At 39.2% G+C, this 14,927-nt stretch overlaps 1 protein-coding gene across 1 annotated transcript in view; it reads left to right on the top strand.

Moving 5' to 3' along the window:
* RPS6KC1 (ribosomal protein S6 kinase C1) overlaps nt 1-14,927 on the top strand; it is an 85,033-nt gene that overhangs the window by 57,009 nt on the left and 13,097 nt on the right. Inside the window, exons 11-13 of the mRNA XM_058801544.1 lie at nt 21-153; nt 8,153-9,730; nt 10,002-10,091. Of these exons, the coding sequence (XP_058657527.1) occupies nt 21-153; nt 8,153-9,730; nt 10,002-10,091 (1,801 nt within the window). The remainder of the gene's footprint in view (nt 1-20; nt 154-8,152; nt 9,731-10,001; nt 10,092-14,927) is intronic.

The raw sequence follows: 14,927 nt of genomic DNA, 5'->3' as shown, positions 1-14,927 counted from the left end.
ACCTTTTTGTTCTCTGTCAGGGTCTAAGGAAAAGTAGTGAGTGCAGCAGGAGCAGAACGACCATCATCCCCCGCTGCGTGCCCAACATGGTGTGTCTGCACAAGTACATCATCTCCGACGAGTCTGTCTTCCTTGTGCTGCAGCACGCAGAAGGTTTGTCTCTCCTTTAAGCATATTGTTGAAAAGAGTCAAAGGTTTTTAGTTTTAATCAATGGTGCACTTCATTGTCAAATGAATCTCTCATACATCCAGTTAAAATATTTTAGTGTGGCAGAGAGGTGTCATGTAAGACACCCTACTCTGTTCCTCTGTCCCTCCCTTTTCGCCTGTCATTCCGCAGTGAATCTGATTCCTGCTTCAAATGGCCTCAAATCCTTGAATTGTAGCAGTATCGAAGGCTTCCAACTGTTTATTTTCTACAGGAGAGGGAGTGCTTTGACTGCAACAACGATCTGCATTATTTACATTTAGCTCTCATAGATAAATTCTTTGGCTACTTTCGTAAACTTTAACTAGTAAACCTTTTTAGCATCTTCTAATTAAAATGACAAGTATTTGCACAAGAATTTAATAGCTCTGCTAAAAACCATGAACATTTTCCTGTTGATTAATATTGCTCTGATCTAGATTTTTAAGAAAATAGCTAGTGGCATCACACAGGAGTTCAAAGCAGAACCACAGAGTTGTGCCTTCAAACTATTTATAAAATTCCTGTTAAATGTACAGGGAACAGGTGGCACAAAATAATTACATTTTGATTTTTTTGTCTAACACCTGGATTTAAATATTCCGTAAATGTAATTACCCATATTTGTTTAAAATGAGTACAGAATATAAATTTTGGGGTTGCTAATAGTTATTTTTTTAGGAAATGTTAATAACTCAGACAGAATGGATGATGTGAAGAAACTAAGCTGGCTGATAGAGAAGATAATTTTATTACATTGAATATTATTTCTTTTCCCCCTTAATAACTTAGATTTTGGCTTTTTCATGAACAATTTGTCTAATGAGGCCAGCTAAAGTTAGCTTTGCAACAGGAATGAATGTTTCTGCAATGTGTGACTTGGTTTTGCCATGAGCACTGATGCAGGAAGAAAAGCCTCACATTGCAGTAGTGCCTGATGGTGATCTTGGGAATTTACAGTGCTGGTCTGTACAGTGCAGCAGTTTTTTTGAGGTGTGTATATAATAATAGACACAATAATTGGGAAATTCTCACCTGGGCTGCAATCTCCATATAAGCTGTTATATTTTGTTTAGAGAAAAAGTATTTTTAAAAACCCATAACCAAAGAAGCTCCAAACCAAACACAAAATCCCACCCATAACCTTTGTCAGATACCAGCTGCCCTTAAAACTAGCATAATTACATAACTTTAAAAAGCCTTCCTAATACTTCTGCAGTTTCTGAAGTCCTACAGTTTTGGTCTTCCCTTTAGGAAGAATGTTCTTCCTTGAGACAGATGGAAAAGTGAGTGGAGTAGTCGTGATATTTGTGGGAGAAGTGGTCAGATGTAAGAACAAGTTTTAAGGAAGGCCTAATGTGAGCAGCTTACAATGGCAATCTTCTGGAATTGTTAATTTTATTGTGATAACAATAAGAAAAATAGAGACATTGCACGAACAGAGTTCTTTCATTTTCAAGAACCTACTGTCTGGGCTCAGAGCACACAAAGGGAATAGAAGAGTGATATATTCTGCTGTAAAGAGTGGTAGCTGGGGTACACAGTGATGAGTAAATTGCCTGAGAATGTATTCAATAAGTGTGTTGCAGATGTAGGGCCTGATTCCAAATCCCAAACTGGGGCAGTGGCCACTGCTCCTCACCCTGCTGTGACACTGATGCTGGGAAGAGATTCAGGAGAAAGGCTTCTAACTCTGTGTGAATAAAGGATAAATAAAAATAGGGCTGAAGTTATGCTGCACTATTTGCAGAGTAGTCTTGCTCACCCCAGTGATGGTCTTGATCTGATCAGTCTTATGTTAGTAGTACTCATTCTTTAAATTACAAGGATAATAACACCAGGAATCCCTATAGACAAACCTATCTTAAAATGTTGTCCATCTCAGAGTAGATATGAATAGAGAAGGTGCTTGTAGTTGATGTTGGGAAAAGATAAAAATTTCTAAGACAGTACTTTTTAAGTAATAGTCTCTTGAAATTTTATTTAATGACTTATGAATGCTCTAAATATTCATACTCCAGGTAATTCTTGTAAGCAATGAGATTGTGCCAGTCAAATTTGTAAGTGGTGCTGATTTATGATGTTAGGTATGTTAGCTCCACCACTGTGAGTTTGAAGGGTAAAATACCAAATGTGTATTTAGTATACCCATTATATACTACTTTAAATGGGTAGCGGCTCGTATAGTAGCAAATTGAAAGGTTTTAATGTTATGAATGGACAATATATGTTTGCTAAGGTGCTCACTGCTTCATAGTAGATTTTATCTATATTATTAAGAGCAGCACTGTTGGGTTTTGTGTGGAATTCTGCAAGCTTGACCACTGACTCAAGAGGAGGGCCTTGGTTGGTTGGTTTGTAAATCATGATGGTGTAACATGCCTAGAATTGGTGAGTGAGGTCTTGGGTTCTTTTAGAGATTTTTCTCCCCTCCGCAGTGACAGAAGCATCAGAAGCACAAAAGTCCATAAAGTTATCTTGTAGCTTTTTTGGAAAGCACTTGCCAAGTTCTAGTGTGGGAGAGAGCCAATCTGATGTTAATAAGGCCTCGCTTCTTCCTGGCACTACTAACAACTGAAATTTTAGAAACAGATGCTTCAAAATAGGCTGGGGGGCTTCCATGGGACATCAAAGTTTAAGTGGCTGTTAGAAGCTGTCAAATCTCTTTAAGCATAAACAAGCTGGAGTTCCTATCAATCTGGAGAGCACTCAAGAAACTTCCTGCTGAAGAGGCTTGCCGCACGCAGCAATTGATAGACAACACCACGGCAGCGCTCTGGCTTGCAAAGCTGGGGATTTGTTGTTAGGAGAGGAGATAATGCTAGCTGTAAATATTTGAGAGCAATCAGAAAATGCAGGGAAGGTGATACGCTCCTTGGCAAGTGACTTTTTCAGGAGGCTGCTTTGGAATAGTAGCTTTTGCTCCAAGTGCATTGGAACTTTGCCTAAACTAGCAAACCTTGCAGCAGAGATTCACCAGCAGCACTGGAAGTACAGGACTGCAGATGCAGGACTCTGGTGCTTGTAACTACTGTCATGTTGGAGATTAGGCAGGAGCTCAGCTTCCTGCTTGTGTGGAGCTGCAGCTCCACTGTGCGTGCCTTCGGGATGCTGTGGAATATTGTTGTTGTGCCATGGCAGTGCCTGTGTGTCTGCTTTGCTTTTGGCCTAGGAACTGTGCAAGCCCCACTTTTTGTAGCTGTTGCGTTAAGATGGTGAAGTTTACCAGGGCATGTCTCTGTTCAAAAGGGGGACAGTGATTCTTTGAAAACCATAAAATTGTTCCTTTCCCAGCAAGGAAGGCTAATAATTCTCGTGAGGTGCATGATTTAGGATTGAAAGTCCTGGCCATATACAAATCCTTATGTGGTGATGTAGAGACTTGGGCCCAGTTTTGGAGAATAATTCAGGCATATGTCTTTCAGTACTATTTTCTTCCCTATCACATCACAATTATTTGGAAGTTTGGGTTGTTCACTTTGACTTTGTTTGGGATTTCCTAAATACAGTGACTGCTACATTCTTAGCTGCCTTCCAGTTCTGTGAGAATTGCAGAACATTATTCCCAGTACTTATTGGGAATAATCTCATGGACCAAGGTAGCAAAAGCGATTGATTTATTTTGGAATATTATCTCCTTAGTCAGGCAGTCTTTCAGGATGTGAAACTGAAATGGGAAGTGTCTGATAACTGGGTAAAGAAGAATCCAACTGGTCATGAATTTTTCTTGTCAGCTGGAACAAAAAACATGTTTAGGAGACAAATGTGCTGATCTGTTAGGTTTCGTTTCATTCTGTCTTATGTACTATTATAGTCTCTGTATTTTCTTTTTGGTGTTCCTACATCAAGTGCTATTAATAAAAAAGCTGCAGAAATGTTTGAAAGAATATAAAAGATTTCTAGTCAGCTTCATCACTTGGTCACTTTATGCTGAATTTTCTGTTGCTTATTTTGGACACTAACTTTTTAGATTCTGCCTTTAGAAGCAAAGGTGTAAGCTCCAGAATACTGGAAATGTGGTTAAGTATAGCACTGCTGATAAGAAATTTCTCACTGAATAACTGCAGAAGAATGTGAAACTTGATGATTTTCATGTGCTTATAAAACCAGAAAGACTGAACTAGACTGACTGTAGAATCAGTTCATGGTAGAAGAAAACAAACATAATAATTAGTTATGCTAATAGTAGAGTTCTGAAATTGCATTAAACACTAATAAACTTTAGCTTAATACTGTAGCTTTTATAGTTATTTAGTCTGTTGGACTATCTGACAGTGACTGAAGCTTACTTGTTTGGATTGATTTCTATAATTTTAGTTTTTATAGATTCCTGATACTATATTAGCATGGTTTGCTAATGGGTTTTCTTGATCTTACACAACACATGGGGAGAGGGGGAAAGATTATTAGTATGTCATTCATAAAGGCATAATTGCATACGCAGATACAAATATCACTTTTGTTTGACCCTGGATTGAATGTTTGCAAAAAGGAATGAAATTATTGTTTTTCACTATAGAACACAATTATTGCATGACATTTATTTACGTATTTCCACTTGACCAGGAGGCCAGTCTTGAAATATTTGTATGTTAACATATTTGGACATAATTTTTGTTTTGTTTTGTTTACTTGTGTTTAACTCTTAAGTGAAGTTGCAATAAGTAGTCATTTCCAGTGTGGTTTTTAAATACAAGAATACAAGTCATGAATAACGAACAACTTCTTTTTGAAAACCTAAGATAATAGATTTGCAAAAATAAATGAATTGTTGCAGTTCTTCCTGTTTTCACAAGTGGACAGTGGTGAATTCTTGAACACTGTAAAAATAAAGAGATTTCTTTTTTGTCTTTTGCAACTTCTGTGTTTACTGAACCTCTCAAATCTGCCAGTGATTTTTCATTGGATTTTTGAAGTATTGATCCCAACATGTCTCTTTTTCCTTCCTTAATCTTTCTTGGGTCTCCTTTAAGCTGCAGTAATCCAAGTAGAAGTCCAAATCTAGTGGAGGTTGCATGAAATCTTCCATGAAGTGAGGCAGAGGGAGCAGCAGACAGGATTTGTCCTGAGAGCAGCTGAACTTCTCAATAGGTGAAAAACCTAAGTTGTGCACAGATAACTCTTGCATTCCTCATATTGTGGGCAGCCCAGCCCCTTCTTATCTTATTTTGTACCCTCTACCAGTGTAGGGGTACAAAACATTTGGGTCAGTGAGAGCCATTCAGGAGTCACATGTAAAAGCCCACCTGGTGTCCAGTAATGACACAGGAAAAAGATGTGACAAAAGAGCACAGGAAGACGGTTTTGAGCTTTGTCTCCCTAGGTCAAAGCTCAAGGCAGGCCTCTGTTACAAAGACCTTTTACAACTTCCTTCAGGGGAAGCACTGATGATGCTCATACTTGAATTAAAGCCATACCTGGAGGCTGAGGTGGTGTTGTGCCAGGCACTTCCCAAAACTCCAAATATCTTATGTGAGTCTTCATGGTCTGTGAACCTGCTTTGACACCTGAGATTTGTGTTTTCAGCATAAATTTGTGACTAAACACTAGTAATATGTAGATGAAAATATTTAGCTTGTACTAATTAATCATTAATTAAAGTGGGATGGGGAGACTATATAATTTTTTTATTAGATAGTGTGTTTTATTAAATGTAGTAGGTAGTTCTCAAATTAGATTTTATTGTTTTGTATGAAATGGACATGAATCATTACATGCCTAGTTAATAAACTGGGCAAAGTTATTTTATTAAAAATAAATTATAATAAAAATAGTTATTTTATTAAATTGGGTAAAGTACTTGAAGTAATTTAATTGAAATTTTAAAGGAAATTAATTCTTCTGGATAAAAGTGTGAAAAGAGGACAAACTCTCACATATGTAAAAATTATGTATGTTCTCACTCTCTTTCTCATTCACTTTTCTGTTTTTTTAATCTCCCTGCCGTTTTATAGCAAAAATATGAATAAATGTAGAAGTATAACATTAGAAAAGAACTGCTGGTGATTATGGGATGGACAACTCTTATTCACTAAATCAGCTGCAGTAATCCTGGATTGCTGTGCAAGCTGCAGGGCTCCGAGGGCAGGCTGCCTTCGCCCTGCTGCGCCGCTGTGTGACCTGTTGTGTTTAAAGCAAGAGGCCTCACCTGAAGAGCCTGCAGGGGCTCCCTGCTTCTCACAGGGCTGAGATCCTCCTGTGAGGCAGCTCTGGCAGGGCCAGGGCCCTCGGTGTCACCAGCACAGGGCCTGGGGTCACTTGTGCCCAGGCAGGCTCGGAGCCAGTCCCTGCCCTGCAGCTGTGCTGGGAGGGACCCAGGGGCTGTGCTTGCTGCTGAGGCAGGGCACACTTTGGGTGCATATTGTGAATGCACCTCTGGGTAAGAATTTGAAGTGCTTTTGTTTACAGTGGTCACTATAGCAGTTCTTGTTCCTCTCTCTGTGAGCATTGCTTCCCTTTGCTCCTGTTGCTTTACCTGGCATCCTTTCTCACCGCATTCTGGAAGGTGGCAAGAGTCATCCTGACCTGGTGCTAGCTCTGTTTGTACTTTGGGCAGAAACCAGGGTGATTAACAGACCTAAATTTTCATCTTTACCATTGGACTCAAGCTGTTAGAATTCCCTTTTAGTGTTTTTAATATACTTACTTTCACCACAACCAGTGAGATATTTTTTTCCCCTTGAAAAACAAGTCTTGTCTTAGCCAGGGGGATGGAGGGCAGGAAAACTTCACATTATATTATTCAAATTAATTTTTTAAAGTGTCAAGGTTTTTCTGTCTTTGGTAAGTTTTATTTGAAATACCTGGGAGTATAGCAAATCTGTTCCTAGGCAATGATAAATAGTTTCTTCTTTTATTGTAATTTTTAAAGGAATTTTGCCTTATAAAGAGAGTGTTAAGAACCCCAAGCTATTAAAGAATGTATTTTGGAAAAATATAAAACTCTGGTTTATCCAAATAAGTAACAAAAACCCAACAAAAACCCCACCAACTTTGCAGATGCCCAGTGGGATGGATACTTATTTCTTTTACAAAGATTTTGTTCAAACTCCTGCATTTTCCAGAATTTCTGTACAGTCTTTGAAGTTGAAATGTCTTGACATTGCATTTCTCCCTAAGTTATCAAAGGAGACATGCTAGCTTTAAGCCAAATTCTTTGGCACATACAAGAGGTACAGTAACTTCCTGATTTATTTTGCTAAAATTACGTTTTGAAGTCTGTGAGCTTTTTTAATGTGTGCAGCATTTGGAAAGATGAAGAGTCCTGGTTTGTATTTTTTAAATGTAACTTATTTTTGGAGATACCGCTTTCTTAGATGCTGTGAAGGAGCTTTTTGCCTGTGTACATTAAAGTATTGATAAATTCTTGTCTGGTGCAGCCAAGCATAAAAAACTTTTTTGAAATTCTAAAGTAAATAGAAGAATTATATCAGTATTTAACTAAAATCCCCAACTTCTTCAAAGAGAGACACAGACCCTTAAAATATCCAGCTAATATGGTAATTTCCCTTACTGAACTTGCTGTTTAGTTTTCAGTCCATTTCCACTAATGCTGCTGATGAGTTTAGAGCTGGGTTACAGAATTATTCAGGGTAGATAGAGATGGTGATGAGCACTGAACAATTTGATCTTTCCTGGTTTTTGCTTCTTTTGAGGCAGCAGGTGGAGAGTAGGGACCACTTTGCAACTTGAGACATGCTCTGTAATGAGACTTTACTGAAGTTTAGAAACAAAAAAGCAGCATCTGAATCTCAGATGTAGCTCTTTAAATGTTTATGTAATAATACAAATCTACGTGAAAAGCAAGTTGTAGTCCTTGAAATTATTTGCTGCTGGGGTAGCAGATCCAAATAACTCTGTGGATGTAAGGGTACAGTGACAGTGAGGATATTTTCCTGTTTCATAAAAAAAAATAATTCTATTTTTGAGTGAAATTAACCCCTCCCTTTTTTCTTTTTTTTTCAGGAGGTAAACTCTGGTCTTATGTCAGTAAGTTCCTGAACAGAAGTCCTGAAGAGAGCTTTGAAATTCCTGAATCCAGAACATCCAGTTCAACTAAAATTTACCTGGAGCAACCAACACCAACTCCTAAAGAAACTGGTAGCAGCACTGATTCCAGAGAAAGCTATGGAGAGAGCACGCTGAAGGTGGTGCCACTGAGGAGCAGCCTGACACCAAGCTCTCAGGATGACAGCAGCACCCAGGAAGATGGTCAGGAGAGTTCCAAGTGGATGGACTCGGCATCCAGCTCAGAAGAAGAGTGCACCACTAGTTATTTAACGTTGTGCAATGAATATGGGCAGGAAAAAATTGACTCTGGCTCCCTAAGTGAGGAACCAGTGGCTAAAGCAGAGAGTGAAGGGCTGCACACCAAAGAGAGGAGTTCCTTGCAGAGGTGCAGCGTTGTTGGCAGTGACAGCTTCACCTCCCAAGTTGCGCCTCAGGAACGAAAGCTGTTCATCAACGATGCCGAGTCAGAAATAGCCAGCCCTACTAGGATACTGGACTCGTTGACTAGATCCAAGAACAGCCCCATGGAGCTCTTCAGGATAGACAGCAAAGATAGCACTAGTGAGCTCCTGGGGCTTGAGTTTGGAGAAAAGTTGTATAACCTGAAATCAGAGCCTTTAAAGCCATTGTTTTCTGTTCCAGATCATGACAGAAGCTTGGATGCCCTGGAGAGCAAGATGGGTGTGAAAGCTCATGACACTGTGAGCAGGGGTTCAAATGACTCTGTGCCAGTCATCTCCTTTAAGGATGCTGCTTTTGATGATGTGAATAGCATTGATGAAGGAAGGCCTGATCTCCTAATAAACTTACCAGGCATGTCTGATGAAACAGAGGAGCCAGCTGTGTCAAGGCCGGCAAAGTTTACAAAATCTGATAGGGACGTGTCAGAAGTAAAGTTGTTGGAAACACCTGATGTCTTGCAATTAAATAATTCTGCAGAGCCATGCAAAGCATTTGATCAAGAGCCAAATCATGTGGCACCAGAAGTGGGCGATCCTGCCCACAAGGAAGAAAATGAGCAAAGTGGTGTCACTCAGGGAGCTCTTGGGACCCTCTTTTCATCTGACCAAGAGGTAGGTGCTTCAGAAGATGGGGCTCTGTTCCAAGAGCTTGGGGCCTGCTCCTTAAACATGGCAAGCAAAGAAGAAACTTCACGTGTTTCCAACCCGCTCTCAGGTGCTCCAGAGGTTAGCTGGGACACAGACACGCTAAGGAATGAAGGAGTGTCGCTGTTTTCCAGTCAAACTGAAGACAGCAGAAAAGAGGAGGCAGACTCAGCTATGTCACCAGCAGCTGAAAGTAAAAAGACTGCACCAAAGAAGGAAGACAAAATAGCAGGAGCAGGGCAGAAGGAAATACATCAAATTTTTCAGGACCTCGACGAAAGATTAGCGCTAACCTCCAGGTTTAATATCCCAGAGGATTGCATTCAAAGATGGGCAGCTGAAATGGTGGTAGCCCTTGATGCTTTACATAGAGAAGGAATTGTGTGCCGCGATTTGAACCCAAACAACATCTTATTGAATGATAGAGGTCAGGAACTTTTGCAAATGCATTTCTTTTTATTCGCTGTTGCTTCCAATTAACTGAGTAGGCGTTTTATCTTGTAATTAGTATCTTCATTTCCTGTCTAGAGCTTCATTATCAGTGCAGCAAATTCACCCCCAGTAATAGCTTCTAGTACTTAATGATGCCATTATTCTTAATGATACTGTTTTTAGCTACAAAAGGAGTAATTACAGTTCACTTCTGCAGAAAATGGAAGGGAAAAATGTTTTGATTTCTCCTGTCGTTTTGTTTTTAGGACACATTCAGCTAACGTATTTTAGCAGGTGGAGGGAGGTTGAAGATTCCTGTGACAACGATGCCATAGAGAGAATGTACTGTGCCCCAGGTTAGAGCAATCACCTACAATGTTTCACTTGGAAAGTAGATTAGCAGCTTTCATTTTCTCTTGTAGTCTCTGTAGCATACAGCTTGAGATCATGCGATATCTGAGTTTTCTTTGTCTCTTTTTCTTAATGTTTTAAAAAGCTACAGGGCTCATAACTGCTTTATTGTTGAACTGTGGTGGTGTTTGTTATGTCATTTCCATAACGTGTAATTGTACTGAATGTCTTGTTTAAGCAAGTTAGGAATGTTCTGTTTTCTTCTAGTTATTTCCTGTGTGTGAGTACATCTTGGTAAATGAAAAGAGCAAATGAGGCTGAAAAAGTGGTGCTAAGACCCTTAAAAATATAAAAATTTATACATGCAAAGGACATGGGTGGTGGGGGAGAACCACAGAGGTTTGAAAAATACAACCCTAATAGGCTCAGAGATGCCTCTGACATTTTTGATGAGCTACAGTGGGCTTTGAAATAGTTTAGAGAGCTCTTTCCTTAGAACTGCTTTCATCAATCATGAGGGTGATAAAATCAATATCTCTTGGGATCTTAAAGCAAGGATGGCACTTGAAACTGAGCCCTCCCTCTTTTCCTTTTTCCAATTTATTTTCTGCTAATACAGTGGTCTGTGATTTTTGGCAGTGACAGCCAAAAATCAGGTGTTTCATGTACAGCTTAATATTTTTAAAATTTCATAGTTAACTTATAAAAACTATGTTTAGACTGGAGATTACTACGTTTTCATTCCAACCTTGAAATGCCAGCATAACTTTCTGAAGAGTGCATGGTCTGGCCAGGCATTGCAACTTGGCATGCAGGTAGTCCTCAAGCTCAGAGTCTGCAAATGTGTGTTTAGAAAAATTTAGAATAAGAGTTACCAGCCATGGAAGTTCTGAATTTAGTTTGGCATTAGGTGTTTCTTCTGTGTTTTTGTTCTTCAAGTGAAATGCTGCAAGGAACTGCCTCTGTGAATAAAGGTGGTAGGGTCTCAACAAACTTTGAATGTCAGCTTCTTGAGATAAGTGAAAAATAAAATCTTTTCTATGCAAGTCAAAAGGGCAGGTATCACAGAAAATAATTCTTTTCACCTATCAAAGTAAATCCAACACCTTCGTTCTACCCTCAGGGCACTTTTATTCAAGAACAAGATAATTGGGGATCCCAGCAATTACTGTGTTTGTTAAATAGATGGCTGTCCTGGAGGCCAACTTGTGTGACAACCTGTTAGAGAGGTGTTTTCCTGCCTCCCTAATGCAGCCACGAACAGAGCGCTCCCCAGTCGAGTTCCAGCAAAGATGGAAGTGCAGCCTTTTCCCACCCTGTCATCATTAATGAGCTGTGAAAGTCAAAGCTTAATTTTTCTGTACTTTAATGAGGATCCAAAGAGAGGTGCTTTTTGCCCCCTAAGCCCCAACCAGCCAACTCTTGCAGTAATTAAGTGTTTAGGGAGCAGTTGAAATAATATTTAGAAGTCCCCGAATGCAGGAATGAAGTTTTGCACACCGTCATTATTTCCACCTCACAGCACAGGTGTGGTACCCATCCGGGCTTTTTTTGCTGGAGTTGCCCTCCCCTCTCTGCCCTCTCTGCCCTACCCCAGGCTGCATTTGCTTTGTGTGTCTGCAAGGTGAGGATTTGCAAACGCAAGTATTAGATGTATTCAAGGTGGATGAATTGGTACTGCTCCATGATTCTTGCCTTTCAGATTTCTTGATCTTAATGTTGCCTCTGTGAAGCATGCTGGTACTTTAGTGTAACTGTTACATGTTAATTTTTAGTAGGAGAGTAATTGGTATAACTTTGCAGCACAAAATATATTTTTAATTCAAGTGTCATTCTTTTATGAAGAATGATTCAGTAATGGTGTGTAGCTGTGTCCACAGTAGCTTTCTTAGGGCTACTGCTGCTGGTAAATGTTTTAGAACTTTTGAGCAGTGTTAAAAGAAATAATCACGTTAATAACCTTTCTCTAGGTTCCAATATTACTGGGGGCAAAAAAAAACTTCATTTGAATGATAGCTTTTTCATTTTGAGGAGTGCACTATGTCCCAGAACCCCTTTATCATGAAAGCATTTCTCCTCAAGCTGCTTCTTCCAATAAGGATTTTGAAATTATATTTGTCCTTCAGTTCAGTACACTAGGAACAAGTTTTGAGGTTTCAATATTATTTTTTAAGTTTCTTTTTAATAAGTGTTTTTCACAGTCTGGTTTTGCCTTTTTTTTTTTTTTTTCCTGAAGGAAATGCTGTAGTTTTGTAGAAGTGAACAATTATCTTCACAGAATTTTATCACGTCTTATGATTTCTCACTGTAGTAAAACACAGTGTCTAAAATAAGTGACTCAAAGTGAGTCTTTATCTCGTTTTGAATTTTCCTGGTGTTTTCAGGATTATGTGCTGTGTTGCCCTGTCTCTGGATAGTCAGCCTTCCTTCTCCTTTTCTCTCCTGCTGAAGGATGCAGTGAAACTTGTCTTGTAAAAATTTTGTGTTTGGCTTGCTGTGTGCTTTTAACAGAGTTTGAGACAGAATAGGTTTGGATATGATAACTTGCATTCTACCTGATTTCAACAATTTAGTGCACTCTTTCATAGTATGCAAGAAAGGGAAGGTGTCTATCAGTAAACTTTACTTTTTAGAGTTTGCTGTTGGAGACTGAGAACAGATGAGTTTAGGGCTGCAGTTTTTTTCTGCATTGATTTTTGAGGAGCAAATTTTGCAGGCAGAAAAAGGGGAGGATGAATGTGAAATTTAAACACATTGCAGGATATCTTCAGTTTAAAAGAGGTAGAAAATTGTATTGAGAATTACGTGAAAATTTTAAATGTATTTGAAACAGTTGTGTCTTTTCAGTTGTTGAGGTTTCAGGTATTGTTTTTCTACAGTGTAAGTTATAAAATGATTTGCAGTGAAGTGCATGAAGATGTATTTAAATCTTAAGCTGTTTTATTTGTTGAAAAAAACCATAAAATCTAAATTCTGCAATTTATATATTGAAAACTAATTGCTGGATGGGCTAGGGATAGTAATGTATTAGTGATGAAGCTTTGCAGGGCCAAGGGATAATAGGTCCACCTGTGTGAAACTTGCTCGTGGGATGTAGGATTTTGTGTTTAAGGCTTTCTGTGCACCAGAGTGTAACCTTGCATTGAGGTAAAGCAAAGCAGAGTGGGTACAGCAGCAGTGATCAGATCCCTGAAGAGCAGGGGCTTGTTCAGCTCCTGTTGTCCTGGGAGAGGTGGAGAGGCAAAAAGACATTATGCAGTGCATATATAAAATGCAACGACTATAAATGCAGAAGTGTCAAAAGGACGAGGGAAGGGAACAGTTTGAAAAGCTGCGTCGCGCTCCCTGCGAGCAGTATGATTAGTTCTGTGTGAAATAGCAGTGGTTATTTCGCATGGTGCCTCAGTCCGAGCGGGGCTGCGTGTGCTGCAGGAGCGGCACTTCCCCGCTGCCGACGGGAGGTGGCATTGTACCATTAATGCATGCCGCTGTCGCCCTGGCTGCCCCTCGTTTGCTTAACTTCTCCTAAGAACTGGAGACGGAAGATGCGGCTCATTTGTAATGATTTGCACATCAAGAATTGTGCTCGTAAGCTGGTGGTGTGTTACGGTGCTGCCGGATCTGTTGGTGTGGCTGGGTTACTCTTTACTGCTGTACAGTTCTGCTCAATATAAAAAAACCCAAAAGTTCCTGAACCAGCTCTGGCACCAGCAAAGCTGTCTGCAGATGCTTCAAAGTAGTGTCTGTGCTATGCTTTGATTAATGCCCAAATAAAATCTTTGCTGTTCACCTATGATAAGTCAAATGTTGTTTCTCTAATTTACAAGGGAAATGTTAAATTATAAATCATACCGTATAAACTCAACACCACTTCAAACAAAACTGTGGGAGGTTTGGCTAAGAATGACCTATTTGCTTTTAAAGAAGAAATTAAGCACTTGTAACTGAGAATTTCTGCTGTGTTAATATGGCTAAGGTGACTATAGTGAGGCTTATGTGTTTTGTTTCCTTTAACTTTCCCCCTCTTTGTAGTAATTTTGTTTTCTGAACATTTTAAAGTGCGCTGAGCAGCTGATGTCTGAATACAAAGTTATTAGCAGATCAGATGAGAATGATTCACTTCTGTTTAAACAGCCCTTTGCTCTCCATGCCCCCTGAGAACTCTTATCACATATTTGTCCAAAAAATCCCCATGAAAACTAACAAAAAATCCCTTGCTTTATCCACCTGCCTGGTGGCTGATAGTATCAGCAATGTATCTCTTTATCTCTTGGTTAATGTGCCTTGGTATTCTGAAGGGGGGAAAATTCCAGTAACAGATTCAATTTACATGGACAGAAACTTGAGCAAATGCCAGCCTAGCAGGGGGGCCATTATTCTGCTCTATAAATAAGTTTAAAAAAGAAACCCACACACACATACACACTAACCTGTGAATCAACATGTTTTGGTCTAATTGAGAGAAAAGCAAGATAGATTAATTTTGAAATGCAAATTATCACCTTCTGTTATTTTAAGTATTGGTTTTGCCAACATTGTGATCTTAAATATAAAGAGTTGTTAACATTTAAATACAATAATAATTGTATTCCATCCGTGACAGTCACAATTTAAAAAATAAAATTGGTAACTTTTTTTGTAAAAAGCCATTCTCAGTATGAGAATACCTGTGAGAAAGACAGAATTGTCTACAGCCGTTGCCTAGTCAAGGCTATCTTCGGGTAAAGCAGAATTAAGTTGAGGATTTTCTCATGAAGAGAAATCTTTAAGGTACTTTTTCAGTCTAACCTGTGAACCTTGTAGAAGCAGCTTGCTGGTCTGACATCTTGTGTAAATATGAT

The sequence above is a fragment of the Ammospiza caudacuta genome, chromosome 3 (genome assembly GCF_027887145.1).
Source record: "Ammospiza caudacuta isolate bAmmCau1 chromosome 3, bAmmCau1.pri, whole genome shotgun sequence".
Taxonomy (NCBI): domain Eukaryota; kingdom Metazoa; phylum Chordata; class Aves; order Passeriformes; family Passerellidae; genus Ammospiza; species Ammospiza caudacuta.
This window is presented reverse-complemented; position numbering and strand designations above follow the sequence as displayed.